Below are 19,534 nucleotides of genomic sequence, written 5' to 3'. Positions count from 1 at the left end.
TTTCACCATAATTCCATCTGTAAGTAACACAACGACAGAGTGTATGACTATTTTGGTCATAGGTATCATACACGTTCTGTTACAAAACATCTAAAAGCAAAAATCCCATCAGACGGGAAAACCTGGAACAAAATCTTCAGTTCAGGACTCCTTGATGTGGAAAAGGTTTGGGAGCCACTGGTTTATGCAACCGACAATTATGTCCTGCTCAAATGTCTTTCATTAAATGCATTCATTTCATTTACACGGTTTAAGCGTTTTTATCTCTGTAAAAGTCTCATGCTTTCACTGAGAAACTTCAGGCGTGCTCAAAACATCGACTTTAGACCCAGGGTTCTTTTGAAAAGGAGACAAGGTTATCTTTCAGCAAGAAAGTCAGCCCTGTGGTGTCTCACTGCTGTCGTATTTCTTGAGAGAATCAACTGATCCTATTTACGGTAAAACAACATGATGTCACATGGTGGGCGTGCAATGCTGGAACTAATTTTTTTATTCACGGAAATCGAAGCTCCAGACCTCACGCTCACGTTAACTCTTTTAAGTGTTGAAATACTTTCCATCAAGAGAACTCAGGTTTATTGTGCCAGCCTTTATGCAACTTATTCTTACCCCCCCCTCCTCCACCCCCCCCCCCAGGCTACACAGAAAGCACACAATCACAACCAGATGTTGAGCTTCTTTTAAAAGCCCTTGGTTCTCAGAATAGGGCTGCTGCTCTGAGACCAGTTTGGCTCTCTTTTAGTGTTGAGCATCTTGTTGATATGTGACCTTAGCAGTGCTCCTAAATCAGTGCCTCGTTTGTAGAGACTCCATTCGTTTACTCGTACTCCACCTCCCTGAGCACAGCAGCAGAGACGCACACTGGTCTTCAACCTCCAGAAGCATTTGTTCCAACAGCACAGGCCAGTTTTTAGACATCACCGAGAGCCATGGAGCATTTGGTCTTGGTGTTTCTGGGTCTGCTGCTGTCTCCCCACTGTCTCCGGGCACAGAGCAGCAGGGCAAACTGCAAGCCAGTGACGGCCAGCTTTTGTCAGGGTGTGGGATACACCACTACCACGCATCCCACCGGAGTGCTAGGCTTTAACCTGCAGCAGACGGGTCAGATTGTGGAGACGGCTTGCTCGCCGCACGTTGCCGTGCTCATGTGCCGCGTTGTCGTGCCCGAGTGCAGCTCGGAGGACAGCAGCTGGATGAAGCCGTGCCGGGCTCTGTGTGAGAAGGTGAAGACAGATTGCGAGTCTGCCCTCAGAGCCAAGAGGCTGCTCTGGCCCACCAGGCTCCGATGTGAAACTCTACCAGAGTCCAACTGTGTGCAGGTTAGTTTTTTTATTTTATATATATATATATATATATATATATCCCTTGTGTTGTCTTCCTGTCGACCATGCAACTTGTTGTCCTCCCGGGTTAACCCTTTTTTAGATGCTTTTTTTCAAGGTTTCTGTAGCTTCTCTTAGGTTTCCGTCACATTATTTCACTACTACCGGATTCACCACTAACATCAAGTTTTCACCACTAATTTGACACTATTTTTTTAATTCATGGTCAAACCTCATTATATGAAAGTATACCTTATTTTTTTGTTTAAAAGCTGAAATTCTGAATTATTTTTACAAGTAGTTCCGATTGAGTGGATAATCACAGACGGTCAAAGTTTAGTCAGGATACAGTTTAGAAAACCATTCCATAGTTGTTGTTTTTTTTCAAATGCTGTAACATTTAATAAAACACCCCAAATTCAATGAAAGTAGTGAACTGAACTGAAATTTTACTTGCGAAGAGCATTGTATGGAACCATCCATGTTGTTTTTGGGCAATGTGCTTAAAAGAAACCATATTTCTGATGTAGAAACTTTGAAATCGGATCAAATTTGAAATAAGGATACATTTATTTCAAAGATTTATAGTGTTATTACAAACTCAAGGGTAAATACAGACTATTTAAGACTTTAAGACAAGTGGGAACAAGATCTTCATATGGAAATACAGCAAGAAGATTGGTCTTTTATTTGCAGGAAAGTACATAAATGCTCTTATAATTTAAGGCATAAATTAGCACTATTTAAGATAATGCACAGGGTCTATTATACCCCAGAGAAATTAAATAAAATGAACGGTGAGATATCATTCCTCTGCTGGCGTTGTAAGAAATATAAAGGTTTTCATATGCTTTGGTCACGTGAACAACTTTCGTTATTTTGGAAATTTGTTACCAAGTTGATATCTCAGTGTTTAAATGTATCTGTTCCCCTTTCACCTCGTTTATGTCTTTTGGGAACTAAAATGTCTGACAAGTGGAATAAATATGAAAGTATGTACATAGATCTTGCTTTGATGGCAGCTAGGAAATGCATAGCTTTAAAATGGAAGGCTTTCAAACAGATATATATATATATAGATAGAGATATATATATATATATATATATATATATAGATAGAGATATATAGATATATATATATATAGATAGAGATATATAGATATATATATATATATATATATATATATATATATATATATATATATAGATAGAGATATATAGATATATATATATAGAGATATAGATAGATAGAGATATATATATATATCAGCTTATATATTTTATTTATAGTTTATCTGTTTTAAAAACCAGAAACAAGCAAAGTCCCCCCCCCCTCAGACAAACAAAAAGAAAATCTTGTAACAGAGTATATTTGTTTGTTTGTTTGTTTATTTATTTTTTGCCATCTGTAACCCACACCAGTCAATGCACTGATAACAAGCAACAAACAAAACATAACATTGTTGCTTTTACTTCCACAAAGAAAAAAACAAAAATGAACAGACCACAACACCACCAATACTAATAAAATATGTATGTATACAAGAAACAAACGGGACCGAAAAGGTGTAGGCTAAAGCCTGAGCTTATTACACCTACCCTTTTTACATGAATTATATTCTTTCATACAACCATGAAAGTTAGCACTATATAACCCAGTACAACACAAAAAATCCCATACGTTTTGTGTTTGTGTACCTCCTGGTATTCACACTTCTGTTATGTGTGTGTGTATATAATGTAATGTAAAAAATGAGACCAAGATAAATCATGTCAGAAGTTTTTCCACCTTTAATGTGACCTATAATGTGAACAATTCAATTGAAAAACAAACTGAAATCTTTAAGGGGGAAAAATAAAAAATAAAAAACTTACAATAACCTGGTTGCATAAGTAAGCACACTTCTGTCGCGCTCCAAATCTGTCAGATTGCGAGGTTATTGTAAGGTTTTTATTTTTTCACCCTCGAAGATTTCAGTTTGTTTTTCAATTGAATTATTATACATTATAGGTCACATTAAAAGTGGAAAACTCATTCTTTTACATCACAAACATTTTAACAGGGGTGTGTGGACTTTGTGCTCAGAAAATGTTTTTTTTTGGCACCATGCAAAAAAAGGGAAAAGGGGCGTGGTTGGTGCAAACAACAGAATCAAGAATGTTTATTTAGACGTCACTGATTTACGTTCTGTTCCTTCAGGGTCAAGGCACCAGGGTAGCTCCAACCTCTCCTGCAACATGTCAGACCCTCAGCGTCCCTCTCTGCAAAGACATGCTGTACACGGAGACGGTCCTGCCCAACCGCCTGGGCCACACGACCCAGGAGGAAGCAAGCCTGGTGTTACAACAATTTAGTTCAATTATAAAAGTGGGCTGCTCCTCTGAGCTGAAGCCTTTCTTGTGCTCCGTCTACACTCCTAAGTGTGTGTCAGGAAAAGCTCAGCCTCCCTGCAGAACGCTCTGCGAGAAGGCCAGGTCCGGCTGCGAGTCCCTGATGAACAAGTTTGGCTTCCAGTGGCCAGAAGCCCTCAGGTGTGAAGCATTTACCACAGAGTCCTGTGAACACGTAAGTCTGCTCTTTCTTTACTTTTAAAATGTTTACAAGGACGGTTATGTCTTTGAAGCATAGGCGTAATTTACAATAATCAAAACTGGGCTTTTTAGTTTTTTTTGAGTTTTTGATTGCCTTTTCGAGTTTTTTTTTGGACAATTTCTTTCAACGTTTTTTTTCCGCCTGTTCATGTTAACTTCTAGGTATTCTATTATTATTTGGCTTGAAATACAGTGCATATAGCTGTTGTAAATTGGACACAAATTTCCCCCTTTGGGCAGGCCCCCGAATGTTAACAATGTCTGCTCACATGCGCTCTCGTGTGACATAACGCCAGGCAAAATAACTAGCAAGTTTCGGTTACACTTCACTTGAAGGTATCTACATAAGAGTGACATGACACTGTCATGAACGTGTCATAAACAAGTCGTAAACGTTTATGACATAACACTTCTTTTAGTAAGTGTCATTGGGTTTTTGTCATGACAAATTAGGGTTAGGATTAGGATTAGGATTAGGGTTCATGTGTCATGACTGTGTCATGTCACTCTTATGTAGATACCTTCAAGTAAAGTGTTACCCAAATTTCCTACATATAAAATCCTGGATGGACAACATGATTTTTTAAAAGACACTTCACTGAATTTACTGATTTTTGTTTCTGCTCTTCCAGAGTCATGACATGAGTTTTACTCACACATCCTTTGCAACCTGTGAGCCTATCAGTGTTCCTCTCTGCGTAGGCCTGCCGTACACTGAGACCTCCCTGCCCAACGCTCTGGGCCACAAATCTCAGGACGATGCAGGCATGGAAATACATCAGTTTTATCCGCTTGTAAAAGTGGGGTGCTCCCCTCACCTGAAGCCTTTCTTGTGCTCAGTCTACACTCCCGAGTGCGTGTCAGGAACACCCCGGCCTCCCTGCAGAACGCTCTGCGAGATGGCCAGGTCCGGCTGCGAGTCCCTGTTGAACAAGTTTGGCTTCCATTGGCCAGAAGCCCTCAGGTGTGAAGCATTTACCACAGAGTCCTGTGAACACGTAAGTCTGCTTATTTTTATTTATTTTTTCTTAAGGTGTGGCCATCCCCTGAAATTGTTTTTAATCGCGCGTCTTTTATGTGCACCTGTGAAACACCTTGTTAGGTTTAAAAAGAAGCTACAGAAATAAAGACACTGTAAACTCTTGTCTGCTACACGCTAGTGCTGCACAATATATTGTGTTTTTTATCATAATCGCGATATCAGCTGGCGCAACAAACATCGCAAAAAAGCTGCGACATATCGCCAAAACTCCACATTAAACTGTAACTATCATTCTTTTTGTAGTGGTGCCTTTTCTATTCTATTCATTGTTTAATTTGTTCAGTAAAAGAATGTTGGAAATGATTTTCCCATCATTTGTATTAAATTCAACAAGCAATTTGTCATATTCTAGCAGAATACTGACAGCAGCAGTAATGCAGAACTAAGCACACTTTAATATCTGTTTTTTTATCTCAAGTAATATCGCTATCGCCATTTTCAACAACGTTATCGTATATCGCATATCCTCCTCATGTCGTGCAGCCCTACTACACGCCAGCTGCTATGAATCTATCCGAGTCCAGGGTCCGAACTTTTTTGCAATGAAGGCATATTGCTAAAGGTGTAGCCACAGTAAAAATGAGAAAGGGCCACACAAGCCTGACCAAAGGGAGTCAGACTCAAAGTGACAGGCTGCGTCCGAAATTCCACGCTATTTAGTAGCTAAAACAGTATGTGAGATTTTTTAGGATGTCCGAAACCTTAGTACGAAACCAATAGTATGCGAATAGCATACTTTTTCCGGTAAAGTATTACAGTATGCAATACTGGGCACTACGCCGGCATAAATATCCCACAATGCAATGCGGTGGCAACGACAACGTTCATAACAGACAAACAGACAGAAACCAAGGAGCTCCGTAACGCTCTAATTTACATTTCTACATATTTAAACAACTGTTCTGGTCTAGTTATTCACCTCTTTCAGTAATTTAAGCGTTATCTGGCGATGCCGCTAGAGCCGAGGTCGGCAGGGGTTACCATGGTTACGTGTTTTCAATGGCAAGAAGACTCTCACGATGTGACGTTGTAAATTACAGCTTAGTGCGTCCAAAAAGATCAAGGGGGTAAGCGAGCATTCGGAAAGCGTACCTCCTATGGGGAGATTCTAAGGCTAACAAGGCAACACCTTCCGTTAGCATTCCATTGACTCCCATTCATTTTGACGTCACTTTGACAGTGAATACCTTTACATCTGAAGCGTTTAAAGACTCTATTTGTCCATTGTTTATTTCTAAAGAAACACAACAATGTATACAAGGTTCCATTACTTTGTATCTCACGTTATGGCCCCGTAGCAGCCGTTTTTGTAAAAATGGACTAACGATTGTGTCATGACCACGCGACTTACTGTCGCATAGTAGAGGAATTACCGTATAGTATAGGAGAAGCTCGCAGGCAATCGTGGGGGACGTGGAGGTATCATACAGTCAAGGGAGAAGCCCGTAGAGAGTCCACGATCTGAACAAAATATTTCAGCAATGTTATGATGGATTGGAAATACTTCGGTATGTGGCAAGATTGGGAATGATTGAGATTTCTCTTGGCACAGCTACCAGAAGACTTGGTTGCTCACGTCACATTTACGTCATCAAGCTCAGTTTGAGGCTGCGCAGTAACGCTCAGCCATCACCGGAAAAGTGACTTCTAATTGACTTCACTGGTCTCCGTCGAAGTCTATGGTGTCGCTGTGTCCATTTATTTTACTGTCTATGGAAAAGATACACACACTACTGTTTATTTACACAAAAGTACGCTGAACGATAGTTTACATGTTGAGTATGTAGTGCAGAGTCTGCGATTTCGGACGCAACCAGTGTGCACTTGTGTCTTGTTCCAGTACGGTGTGGGCAGCAACGGAGGGTTCTGTGAGCCGATCACCATACCTATGTGCCAGGGCCTCTCCTACAACCAGACCATCACTCCTAATCTTCTGGGACACACGAGCCAGAGGGACGCGGTGGTGAAGATGTCCTTTTTCAACTCAATGGTGCAGACTATGTGCTCGGTGGACATCCGGCTGTTTGTTTGTACGGTGTACGCCCCCCAGTGCGTGGCGGGGGAAGTGCAGCGGCCCTGCAGGTCCTTCTGCGAGAGGGCCAAACAAGGCTGCGAGGGTCTGATGAACAGCTTTGGCCTTTCCTGGCCGGACGAGCTGCAGTGCAACTTATTCCCAGAGGAAATGTGTATATCAGTAAGTACTGGACACCTTGTTGATGAGAAAGGAATCAGAAGAGTTCAGTGTGATAATGGAAACTATATTTTCTATTGGATTCCTCTGTGCTTATCTATCTTTACGTGACTTTTTTCCTTTTCTTTTACAGGAAGACATAAGGCCTGATGTAAGTGTCTTCAAAGCTTTTCAACTACTTCAAAAATATAACATCCGTATTTTATATTTGTTGGTGATGAAGATTTTTTTAAATGTACAGCACATTGCCACGGTATTACTTCTGATAGTCATTTCGCGGGGGTTGTGACACTCAAAGAAATGTATCCACAAATTTACAGAATTCTCTTTCGCCATGCAAGATTATAGGAAAAAGAGGACATCACCTGACGGATCGGGAGTTGTAATTCCACTGTTTGGCCACTATGTTTAATTTGCTCCAAAGCTTCAAAAGCCCGGCCCACTTCCTTGGGGCCTGAGCGCCAGTAGCGCTATAGGAAGCAATACATATTCCTGTATTCCAAAGGTTTCACAATATTTTACTGATCGACAGGCAGCAATAATGCACCAAGACATGCAGCCAAGGCAACGAAAAAGACTGCTAGCAAGTAAACAAGGATGTAAACAATGCAGCTTTTAAACTTAAAAAACAGACCTAATTTGCAAGTATTTTTGAGGATAAAAATGCATTCAACACGTTTGTTAGACCTCAGCACTGAATGGAAACAGAAAGCTGGTTTGTTTAAACTCCACAGGGCACTTTAAATTGGCAAACAACTATGATATTTAAATTACATTGAAGGAAAATGTAAGAGTTTGATTGGCTTTGATTGTCGATCAGCAGAAAAGTGTGAAACCTGCTGCAGGATTGTGTATTGCATCTTGTGCTTGAACGATACAAACTTCATAGGAACCCCTCTGGTAAAAACATTGCTCTAAGTGGTCGTGAACTCCACATGGTACCTTTAATTGACACTTAAACCTCTGTGCTAAAGACTAAAGATTGCTAAAGACTCGCTGCAGGAATATTAGTTTTGGAGCACATACAATGTTTTGGGGAAAGAAATCCCTTTGTGTGACAAAGCTTTATACATTGCACTTACTGTATTTCACCCTAAAGTATTTAAATTGTGTGAAGCAGATCATCTAACATCTGTCCTTGTTTCCAACAGATGCTAATTGCTGAAGGTGTCCTTGCTAAGCTGAATGCCGGTGGCTACTCTGTTCGTGGCAAATGTCAGTTTATTTTCCACTCATTTTAACAACACTACATAATCATCTGAATGAGAAGTTTTTTGATGTGGAACTATTATGCTTTTCTGTATTTACTGTCATATCTATAATGGATGGTTGTTGGATGTTAAACGTGGCCAAAACAACCAAACAACCAAATAATAGACCTTTTTCACGGCAGACATGTTGACATGTCATAGTAGGAAAAGCACAGGTGTATTCCAAACCATGAATGATGGCTGCATTCCTCTTAGGAGAGGCCCTGGTGTTGTGCATGCTGACTCACTGAAATAGCTCACTGGGACACTTGATGGAATTGAGCCATCGTTAAGGTTATCAATTTCAGCTGTGCTTTTTTACTACTATGACAAGTCAAAATGTCTGCTGTGAAAAAGGTCCATGAGGTAAACGTATTTCAGAGAAATCCCTGCGAGCTAAAACATTCAGATTTCCAACTGTTCTGAGCGCTCCGGTTTCAACAGTTTTTTCTACTCTCGGCTCGGTGTCACGTAACACCAAACCAGCCTTCTCCGGCCTTCTATGATTGGTCATCTGCTCCAGGTAGACAGGACTGGAGGTTTTTTTTAAGCTACTGAGATGTTAACATTGTCTCATGTAGCTGCATGCTAACGGCAATAAAAGATGTAATCTTGGCGGCCAATGTTGTTAAATTCTAACCCAATTCCGGGTCACATTACTCCTGAAACATTACTGGTTATGTAGTATTGGGTTTAGAAGCCTTTATTGGTGATTTTTTTACTGTAGAAAGTGCTGCTATATTCCATTAGTGTCCACTGCTAACTACAGTGGCCGGGCGCTAACACCAGATAGCTGTAATCTTGGCGGCCAATGTTGGTAATATTCCCAATTTTTAGAGTCACATTACTGCCGGGACATGTCCAGCTGTGGAGTATTTGGTTAAGAAGCCTTTATTGGTGATTTTTCATGGTAGAAGGTCCTGCTATATAACGTTACTCCGTTGCAGTCAGTCTCAGGCTCCGGATTTCAGAGACTCGCGGACATGCGCTGACCAATCAGAGCAGACTGGGCTTTTAGAGCTTAAAGAGACATAGGGTGAATACAGGTGCAGTAGCCATAGTCTATGAGACAATTTTTTTTTTAAATTAAAGCATGTAAACATGTTCTAGTAGAATCACAAAATACAAGTATGAACCTGAAAATGCCATATAATAGGTCCATTTTGAACTCATGAACATATTTATTTTCCCCAATACAGCCCTGAGTCTCAAGACGGCCCGCCTCCTATTGACTCTCATGGATGTATCCATTGCAACTGCTGGTTCTGTTAATCTGCTGAGTATTTACAGCCACATTTAGTTAAGATATTGACTTCTGTGTATCAACCTACAAGCAAAACTGGTTCTGAATGCCCTGGATGCAATATGTGATTTTTGTATTCATTTGGCTGTAATAGGAGCCATTATGCAATAAGGTGTTGAGCTATACATCTTCAATCCATTTAAGTTCATTAACCAGCACTCTCAGGCAGACAAGACTGGAGACCTGGATGTGGTGGAGGTCTTCAAACTGGAGCAATACGTGGCTGCTACAAGGAGGGAGTACGTGGAGAGCTACGAGAGGAGGAGCCCACCCTCCGTTACTCAAACCCAAATGAAAAAGATTCTGTCTGGCCGGAGTAATACATTGTTTCTTTAATTCAGCCTAAAAGCTTCTAAAAAAAAGACAATAACTGAGTCAGTGGGTCAATCAGCCTGGTTTCATTTGCTTTTTATCTCTTGTTGTCTTCGTCTTGCAGATTTCAATTTAGACAATGAAACCTTCAGAGTTCTGTGGTACGAGCACAACTCCAAAGGTGGGATCGACTACGATGAGTTTGTGGCCGTTCTGACAAAACTTCATATCCTCAGAGGTAATGGAAACTAAATTTAACTGTGTCACAGTTCCACACTATACTACTTGAGTACAATTTTGAGACATATTTTACTTCCCATTTTCTGCTACTTTATACTTCCACTCCAATTCAGAGGCAAATGTTGTACCTTTTACTCCACTACATTTATTTGCTAGCTTTAGTTACTTTGTAGATTCAGATTAATGATACAAAATAAATAAAAGATGGTATTATATCAGTAACACTTTACTGATCTGCAGGGGGGAAACTCACAAGCTACCGAGCAGTGTGTGTGTGTGTGTATATATATATATATATATATATATATATATATATATATATATATATATATATATATAGAATGTCATATAATCAACTCACGTGTGCCTTTTGGACATTTTAGAAATAGGATTTTGGACCCCCACACTTGTAATTGCTTTACATCTGTTTAACAAATTGTTTCAGAAAGTGTTTGTGTCTTTCTATGTGTATCTATCTCTCTTAGGATGGTGTTCCTTTCTTTTCTGTCGTTTTCTTTGTAACTTAATGTCATTGTAAACGAGGGCTGCCCTTCAATGATTTCTCGAGTATAAATAAAGGTTGAATGAATGAAATGAATGTATATATTACATTAAACTACAATAATCATAATCCAATGAAAGAGGCCTAATACACAGTACCAGTCAAAAGTTTGGAGACGCTTGAGAAAGCTGCAAATGGAGTACTTTTTACTTTAAATGTATTTCGATGCCAATATGTTTATATTTTTAAATGCAGGACTTTTACTTGTAACAGTATTTGTACACTGTAGTATTGTTGCTTTTAAGTAAAAGAACTTTTTCCACCACTGCATACTATTTTTAAACAGGACTGGGTGTAGTGTTTTCACACAAAAAAGTAACACAATTAAGTATTCTCCAAGATAAACTTTAAAACACAGTTTTAAGTAGATTTGTTCAACTTGTATGAGTTTACTATTGTGACGACCCCTGCTGTGTCTGAGAAACATCCCGGACGAGCCCCCAATTTGTTTTGGCCTTTTAGGCTTATTAAAGCAAATTAAATCAAATTAGACCAAATTAAAATGATTATTAAGGTGTGGGGCGTGGTTGTTATTATAGTCAGCGGTGTACGTGTGCAGCGAGATCAGCGCTGCACTGCAGCCAGGCTTAAATAACCTGGGAAGACTCAGGTGTTTCAGGTTACACTCATACTGCGTTCCAGGCAACCCGTAATCCGTGTTTTCACAACCTTCTACCCGTGAAAGTGCTCTGGAACGGCAGTCAATACCGTAACTTACTACCCATGAACTATCGTCAACGTTAGGTAGCCGCTAGCTAATGCTTGTCGTGACTTTGCCTGGAACGCTACCAAGTCGTGAGTTGTGACTTGAAGTTGTAACTTACGGGCAAAAAATTGTGTCTGGAACGCAGCATAACGATCAAGCGGCAGACTCAGCAGAGCATCCGGTAACTCACACAGCAAACAAGACACAGCATGGTGTCGTCATCACACTATTTTCCCTTTTCATTGTGATGAAATAATTCCGACTGTACATTAATGTCACACTCCTTGTGTTCGTTTTGTGTAAAACTCAATAAGTTCAGGTTTTAAATTTGCTTCCTGTCTCAGATCGTTTCCAGGCTCATCTGCTGAGTTTGCCGTGTGACTGCCAAGTTGCCAGCTTCTCTCTCAAGCAGGTGAGTGTAAATGTTTTCAATAATCCTGTCATATGGTCCAAATTCTGTTTAGTTACCTGCATGTGAACCTACAAAGCTAAATATTTTTAGCACAATAGTCTCTAATAGTTTCTGAAAAGAAATGGTTTGCAATGTATATGTTTGAAATGGAATACACATTATTTACCTTCCAAAAACAGATACAGTGTTTCCTTTAGGATTTTTTTTTAGCAGTGGGGGCAGGTCTGTCCGAACAACAACCCCCTTTAAAGTCCCAGTGTGTAATGTGTTTAGTTGTTCATTATCAAAATCGGTGTTGCCCGTTCACAAACTTGTCCTTTTTCATGAGTATTTACCACCATCATCAATTCCAAGTATTCCTTTTGGCTTGAAATTTTACATTTGCATTTGCATGAACTGGGGTAGACGCTCCATATTCATGCGCCATCTTGAAATGCGTTAGCCGGTAAGAGATATACAGGACATACTGCTCCGCCTTTCGCGTTTTCACTGTCACATGATAAACTCACAGCTGCTGCTAATGGGTATTATAGCTTCCCGGCCCCGGCAATTTTGAAGAAGGAAACATGGAGGACCACACGTATTCAAAATCCAAATTTCAGGAACAGGAGTCTTCTTCTTCTTCGCCCAGAAAAAGAAAAAGGATATTGAAAAGAGCAAGAGACCGTCTTTATGAAGCGTGAAGGCTACCGTAGCTGTAATACGTACTTTGAACTGCGTGGTGCGAGAAAGTTGATTGCGATATATGATCTCAACGCTAGATGGGAGAAATTCCCACACATTGGACCTTTAACATACAAACACAGAGTGTGATATAAACCGACGTTATCACATATTAACGGCGATGATTAGCTAAGTAGATTCTAACGAGCGTGCTGTGGAAAAAGGAAAATAAGGCTTTCATGACAACTCCTGCCATAACTTCGATCTAAATCGTTAAACTATACAGATATATTTGTCTTGCATGGTGTCACACAACAAACTCCACATGTACAATACTCACGTTTTCCTCATGAACGCACAAACCAGACAGAATGAAGAAAAGGAATAAATAAAGTCCACTGCCTCTCTAAAACAGACATCAAAGTGCAGTGCCGCTCACTCAACCGACATCAGACTGCAATATCGCCGTCTACCTGCGGGGGGCGTGGACAGGCTTTCCAACAGGCAGGATCATTTAAAAGGCAACCGCGACTACAGTACATTGTGCGTCTGCCCTATTTCTTATACCGTGGCGGCAGAAATTTTGGCATGGCGGGCCGCCATTTCCAAATCAACATAGAGGAAACACTGAAATAATAAAACTTACAATAACTAATAGAAAGACTTGGCACTTACAAATAGCTGCATGCACGCAGGACCACAAGTAGCTTCTTTGAACTCCAAATGAACTGTATCTTTAACTGCACAAATTGGCTGCATGTTCACAAGCTCAACAATGCTCCAACCTGATTGGTAGTCACTGACAGGTGATTATTATGACTGACAGATGCCAGTGAATGTTCATATCAGGGACTCTAGGAGCCTTCTCCACAGTTATATTATAACAAATATACACATTTACCTATTTTTTCCCAGTGCTGCATGTTAATATGTCCATGTGTTAATACATGCAATAATTACTTTTTTTCCTTTCTCTTTTCAGTTCTTAAAATCAGCCTTACTCTGAGGATCAAACAGGAGCTGAAAAGGGAAATTAGTACCACAGCTGTTTAGAGCTGTTGGGACCATATATGTGCTTATGATGATCTCCCCTTAAGACATTTCCACTCTTAAAGTATAGAAACATTAAAGGAACATTAAACACTGAAAATAATCTGTTGTGTGTCTGAGCTATTTCTTATCAATGTTTGAAGTTTATCTCTGTCTGTTTTTTTCAGATCACTTATACTAATTATGAAAAATGGTTACATCTCATTTGTGCCTCATATTGCAAGAACACTTTGCTTATGTACATCTCTCATCTGTTTCCCATTAACAGCTAGTCACCTCTTAGTTTATAGTTTATTGTATCAGTGTTTTGATTACAAGCATACAAGTTAAATTAAAAATAGTACAGAAAAAAGTTTCATGAAACTTAATTTCAACATGTGATTATAAACTAGCAAACAATGTAGATCGGTTAGGTTAACTTATAGTACGTCATCCATAGTTCGGTAACACCCGATAAGCAGTGGGTCTTAAACCTGGCTCACATTGTTTATATCTTACAATGATCTAATTCATGAAATACACTGACCAGTGAACGATGACTACCTGAACATACAGTAAATACCTGGTAAATACTGTATTCAGTTCGGGAGGGGTTAAGAGGATCCAGTATTTTGACTTAGGACACAACAAATGTTCCTCAAAGTCTAGAGCAGGAGTGTCAAACTCAATTCCACGAAGGGCCATGCTGGAAAACAAGGATCACATCCAGGGCCAGACATGTTTAGGTAATTCACATGCTCGTAAAAGTCAAGCATCTTTTATTGTATTATTGCATGTCTCATATAATCTCCTCACTTACAGCTGGGTCGACATAAAGACCTCAAAAAGTCAGCAAAAAAAAGTAACCTAGCCATCAAAGAAAAACAACTAAAAAAGCGACAAAAACATTGGGAAATAAACGTCGTAAAACGGGCCAAAAAACATTGGAAAAAGTGGCAAAAACATTGAAAAAAGCTACAAAAACTATGTGGGCCAAAGTCTAGTGTGAACCTAAATTGATATGCAGGCCGGATCAAAATCTGCGAGGGGCCAGATTTGGCCAGCGGGCCTTGAGCTTGACACATGTGGTCTAGAGCTTCTTAAATCTACATCCACTGCAATAAAGCATCCACTGCTACAAAGCATCCACTGCTACCTAGCATTCACTGCTACAAAAGAAGTCTTAGTAGAACAATGCATCAATAGACAAAAAATGTTATTCACAGCAGGTCAAGTTTTTTCTGGCATGTTTAAAACCCAGTGTTTCTAAAATGTAGCAAAATGCACTTTTTTTTAAAGATTTTTTAGGGCATTTTAGGCCTTTATTTCCATAGGACAGATAAAGACATGAAAGGGGAGAGGCAGGGGGAATGGTAGCCTACCATCATGTTCTCTCCGTTTTTGTCGCAGCCTAAAGGCCGTTTTACGGTTGTGCGCAAACTCCACGCCGTAGCTATGTCGTGGCCCTTTCGGAGTTCTGCATCGGGGTTGAACGTGTTTATTTGCATCGCGGTGCATTTCACCGCCAGAACGCTAGGGGGTGTGTGGTTTCACGAGGGTCAATCGCGAAACTCTTTGTTTACTTGTGAGTTGGTGTGTGCCTCGAGCCGGCGTGTGTGTGTGTGTTCGTGTTCGTGTGTGTGTGTGTGTGTGTGGGGAGTGGGGAGTGGGTGATAGAGCGAGGGAGAAGTGAGAGAGTGAAGGCAATTGTCTTCTAAAGTTGTGACTCTAGAGAAACAAAGTGTCTCCCCTGTTCTGACCACGGTGGGAAATCTGGAGCAGGAAAAGTTAACCCTCTCCTTGATTTCATGTTGTTTATGGAGGAGAACCAGGAAATGAGTAGGGAGGGAAATGCAACACTACCAAGCCACGGCCGAGTGATGTGCGTGGCCGCGACGTGTAGTTACATTTTTCGAGAGGTGCACGTCAGGCTACAGCGTAGGGTCCGGCGTAGACGCAGAGGGGTCTGTGGGGGTACGCCGTCGATTCTGCGCACGACCATAAAGCGGCCTTAAGAGTTAGGTTGTGACAAATTGGGTCTCGTCCGGGATTTAATTGGGTGCTATTTCTAGCTCCTTTTGTCAGTAGTTGACTCTCCTGGGCATGCATGCGGCATGCACCGGCTGCATGTTTTATTGTTTTCAATTACTGATTTTGGATGAGCCGGGTTGTGACATCCCGGATGAACCCCCATTTGTCGCAAACGAGGAGAAAACAAGGGTAGGCTGCTAAAGGTCAACGTTGATTCAGTGTCTAGAGGCAGGGAGGCTGGGGTTGTCACATTAAACTCCAAAACCCACTCAGAAAAGGAAAAGGAGACTTTGTTTTACTGTATCTAACACAAAGACACTGACGAGTTTAACTTACACATCCTAATCCTGAAGGCAGGGTAGACCGGCTCGGTGAATGTGGTGTGAAAGGTGTGGATGTGGGTCAGTTTATCAGAGGAGATTCTGTAAAAGGACAGAGTGCCAGCAGGCAAGTCTAGGTACACTCCCACTCTGCTCAAAGGGGGGATATCGATGGACATTCTCTTGTTAGTGTGCAGGATTGAGTAGCCATCTTTGGAGCAGCACAGACTCCAGGACTGATCATTCCTTCCAAGACAGCAGTCGTCACTCTGTCCTCTCCTTTTGATTCCTTTATAAGCCACTGCTATATAAACATGGCCTTCCCACTCGACCTCCCAGAAACAGCGACCTGTCAGACCAATGGTACACAGCAGCTGTTTCCAGTAGTCAAATCTCTGTGGATCATCAGGATATGACTGTGTTTCTCTCCCTGCTGTCACCTTCCTGTTGTTGTCAGATAGTATGAGCTTTCTGTTTGCTGTGTTTGGGTCCAGTGTGAGTTCACAGGCGTCTGATGGAGAGAACAGTTAAAATATTAGCATTGTCACTGTGAGCATATTAGCATGGTGATGTTAGCATTTAGCTCAAAGCACCTCTGTGCCACAAAGAGGGCTGTCTGTGTAGACTGGCCTGCTTTGATTCCAGACCATATGCAAACACTTTGCGACAAATGGTTTGCTGAAGTATCTCAGAAATACAGAAAAGACAGATACAGGTACATAGCTTTGGGGGTTTGAGGGGCCCAGTGTTAGAGTGAAAGATTAAAAAAAACAGTGTGAGAGGAGTAGTGGTAGCAGTTTCAGACAGACTCTGAATAGCAGAAGAAATTGTGCACTACCTCTTCTCATTATTAAAAAAACACACTTACACTTCCTCAGACCAGCTTTCATTGACTGTGGTCCACCATGCTCCACCCTGGTGCAAAAGACAAAGTCAGATTAGCACTTAATAACTAAACTAAACAACTTTAATTTTCTTATTTTTATTTTACCTTTATTTATCCAGGCAAGTCGATTGAGAACATCTCTCAATCTCAGGTTCTCATTTGCAACGACAACATTCACACAGTTCCACATTCATACCTGGAAGCTGCCCAGTACAACCACAGTCTGATCTGCTGGCCACTGAGCAGCTCCATTGGAGCGGTTGGGGTTAAGGGCCTTGCTCAAGGGCACCTCAGTGGTGGTAATGAGGGAGGGACAAGCGCTGCTTTTCACTTTCCCCTCCCAGATTTCATCCTGTCGGTCTGGGGATTGAACCGGCGACCTCCCGGTCCCAAGCCCTTAACCCCTAGGTCACCACTGCCTGTGCCTGTGACCTCCTCCTGACTCAAACAAACTCAACCTACAACCTTGTCTCACCATACCTGAGAGTTTCCAGTCTCCAGCTTGGATCCTCCAGTCCAGCAGAAAGCAGCTTCACTCCAGAGTGTCCTGGATGATTGTAGCTCAAGTCCAGCTCTTTCAGATGGGAGGGGTTGGATCTCAGAGCAGAGGCCAGAGAAGCACAGCCTTCCTTCGTTATCAGACAACCTGACAGTCTATACACACACACACACACACACACACACACACACACACACACACACACACATACAGACATAATAAGTATTAATGGACATACGACCTCATTTCCAAGTTAGCCAGTGTGTTATTTATCAGTGGAGACCGTTTTCAACACTTTTCTTCCAGTCCTTCCAGTTGCAGTAACTGCTAGCCTGCCATTAAAAACTCTTACCCACTGCAGTGTACACCCAAGGCAAATAAATTATAACGCCTACCTGGCTCAGGATTGTCTGTTCCTAGTCCAATGTTGACAGCCATCACGTTCGTTCATATCCAATGTGAGATTCCCCCCCGTCCAACCCCGTAGCGGGATGACATTGGACCTAGCCAATCGTAGCGCTACTTTCCAATGTAGATTGGATGCCGTAATCACGTACATGATGTGGTGTGGCTCACCTCCCGTCCCCCCCAGCGTGCATAGTAACGGTTTGCTGTCATCGCACTGAAGCTGTCACTGAGCGATACGATATTCAATTTAATGGCAAGTAACCATTACAATATGTGTTTCCTTAGTCACGTATACAGTTTATTTCAATCCTTCACACAAAGTAACTTATCATTTTGCTATGTGTTACATTATGTTACATGGCCGTAGCATCATAGCTAACAATCGCCAATGCTAACTGTAGCTGTAGGCTAGCTCGCTAATATGGGTCGTTCGTGTCAAGTGAAATGTAAAAAAAAATAACGTTAACGTTACTAAAGCCATGTTACTACTATGATATTACTATTCTCAGCTAACCACCTGCACCTGGGTATATTGCAAGCTGTAGGTTAACTACTAGCTATATTATGGCTAGTTTGTGTCATGTAAACAAACTAATGTTACGATCTAGCTACATATAATACCCTCAATATTACTACGAATAGAAAATCATATGTAACTAACTTATTATGACATAGCCTACTCTTTGCTAATCATCTAGGTACATTGCTACCTATTTAAAATGTCTGATCATACACCCAACATTACATTACTGTAACTTAAATTGATTTGATAATGCAGCTTTCATGCTGTCATATTAGGTGTGTGTTTGTGCTGTAGTGTCACAGTGTATTGTCCAAAGGATGCTCATTGTATATTGTTGTCCATATTCATGTTGACTTTAGATGAGCAATAAGCCTAAAAGCCACAAGGCCATGGGGGAAGGAGAGTGGATGGCAAGGCTGAGGACATATGCCAGCTCAGGGGTTTGGCCTTCTGGAGGCAACAGACCAGCCCCTAAGCAGCGGAAGTGGCATAACCTCTATCAGAAGGTAATATATATATATATATATTACCTGATGGTGACAGAGACACTCAGGTGCACTGTGTGTTCTCTGAACTACCTGTCCACCTCTCAGACCTCTCGGTCCGCAACTAGCTTGACCTGCCGCACCAGAAAATGTTCCGGCTGATCCTGACCCGCAAGTGAGTAAAACAGTTTTGAAAAAATGTGTAGTCAGTGTGTGTAAAGCGATCAACAGAATTCCACTGTCACATTCAACTGTCGCATCGCCGGCCATGTGTGATAGCTTTTACACAACTGTAATGACCCTTCTATTAACATGTAACTAATCACAGCTGAATTTCAGGTATGCCTGTGACATCCATGTCATTCGCCTGCTGTGTGACCGGACTCTGGGCACTCTCCACAATGCATTGAACTGTAACATTATCTCCACTAACGTTGTCAGTCTCAATCTATCAGTAGCAGCTAGGCTAACATTATGAAAGGGGGTAGCTAGAGTAGCCTACCAAAAGTTATTACCTGTTCATCAGTAGCTGTTGGTGCATCTGGAAAGACGGATGGAACCGCATTCGTTATCACTGACTTGTAGTCCTTTAGATTGCGGGGTTTTTCAAAGTCGTCTGGTCTAAAATGATCACTACAAATTCGCAACTTGAGTAGAGTCTTGGCCGGTGTCTTGATGTCTAAGCCAGCAGCAAGAAGCCACAGTTGGTTCCTTTCTGGATCTCACAATGGAAATTTGTGGAAACTTTGTGGTGCCAT

At 41.2% G+C, this 19,534-nt stretch overlaps 2 protein-coding genes across 3 annotated transcripts in view; one reads left to right on the top strand and one right to left on the bottom strand.

Moving 5' to 3' along the window:
* Positions 1-703: 703 nt before the first annotated feature.
* On the top strand, positions 704-14,780 carry LOC144519132 (uncharacterized). The gene is made up of 11 exons (XM_078252051.1): positions 704-1,319; positions 3,523-3,888; positions 4,547-4,912; positions 6,797-7,150; positions 7,281-7,298; positions 8,299-8,362; positions 9,597-9,640; positions 9,866-10,016; positions 10,137-10,250; positions 11,865-11,932; positions 13,578-14,780. Exons 1-11 carry the CDS (start codon positions 930-932, stop codon positions 13,599-13,601), a joined length of 1,959 nt encoding a protein of 652 aa, XP_078108177.1. The 5' UTR covers positions 704-929; the 3' UTR covers positions 13,602-14,780.
* Positions 13,923-19,534, bottom strand: part of LOC144519131 (NLR family CARD domain-containing protein 3-like) — an 18,302-nt gene continuing 12,690 nt past the window's right edge. Inside the window, exons 9-11 of one of the 2 annotated variants that reach the window (XM_078252050.1) lie at positions 17,342-17,515; positions 16,844-16,890; positions 13,923-16,486 (exon numbers count right to left, since the gene is read on the bottom strand). In XM_078252050.1, the coding sequence (XP_078108176.1) occupies positions 15,960-16,486; positions 16,844-16,890; positions 17,342-17,515 (748 nt within the window). In that variant the 3' untranslated portion in view covers positions 13,923-15,959. Of the gene's footprint in view, positions 16,487-16,843; positions 16,891-17,341; positions 17,516-19,534 lie in introns of those variants that run through there. The other variant, XR_013502084.1, reaches the window with a different exon arrangement.

Source organism: Sander vitreus, chromosome 6 (assembly GCF_031162955.1).
Source record: "Sander vitreus isolate 19-12246 chromosome 6, sanVit1, whole genome shotgun sequence".
Lineage (NCBI taxonomy): Eukaryota > Metazoa > Chordata > Actinopteri > Perciformes > Percidae > Sander > Sander vitreus.
This window is presented reverse-complemented; position numbering and strand designations above follow the sequence as displayed.

Bases quoted from the DNA above. Each gene is read 5' to 3' on its own strand.
- LOC144519132 (XM_078252051.1), top strand. From the start codon at position 930: ATGGAGCATTTGGTCTTGGTGTTTCTGGGTCTGCTGCTGTCTCCCCAC. The intron at 4,913-6,796 runs GTAAGTCTGCTT...GTCTTGTTCCAG, and splicing joins CCACAGAGTCCTGTGAACAC to TACGGTGTGGGCAGCAACGG. The intron at 11,933-13,577 runs GTGAGTGTAAAT...TTCTCTTTTCAG, and splicing joins CCAGCTTCTCTCTCAAGCAG to TTCTTAAAATCAGCCTTACT.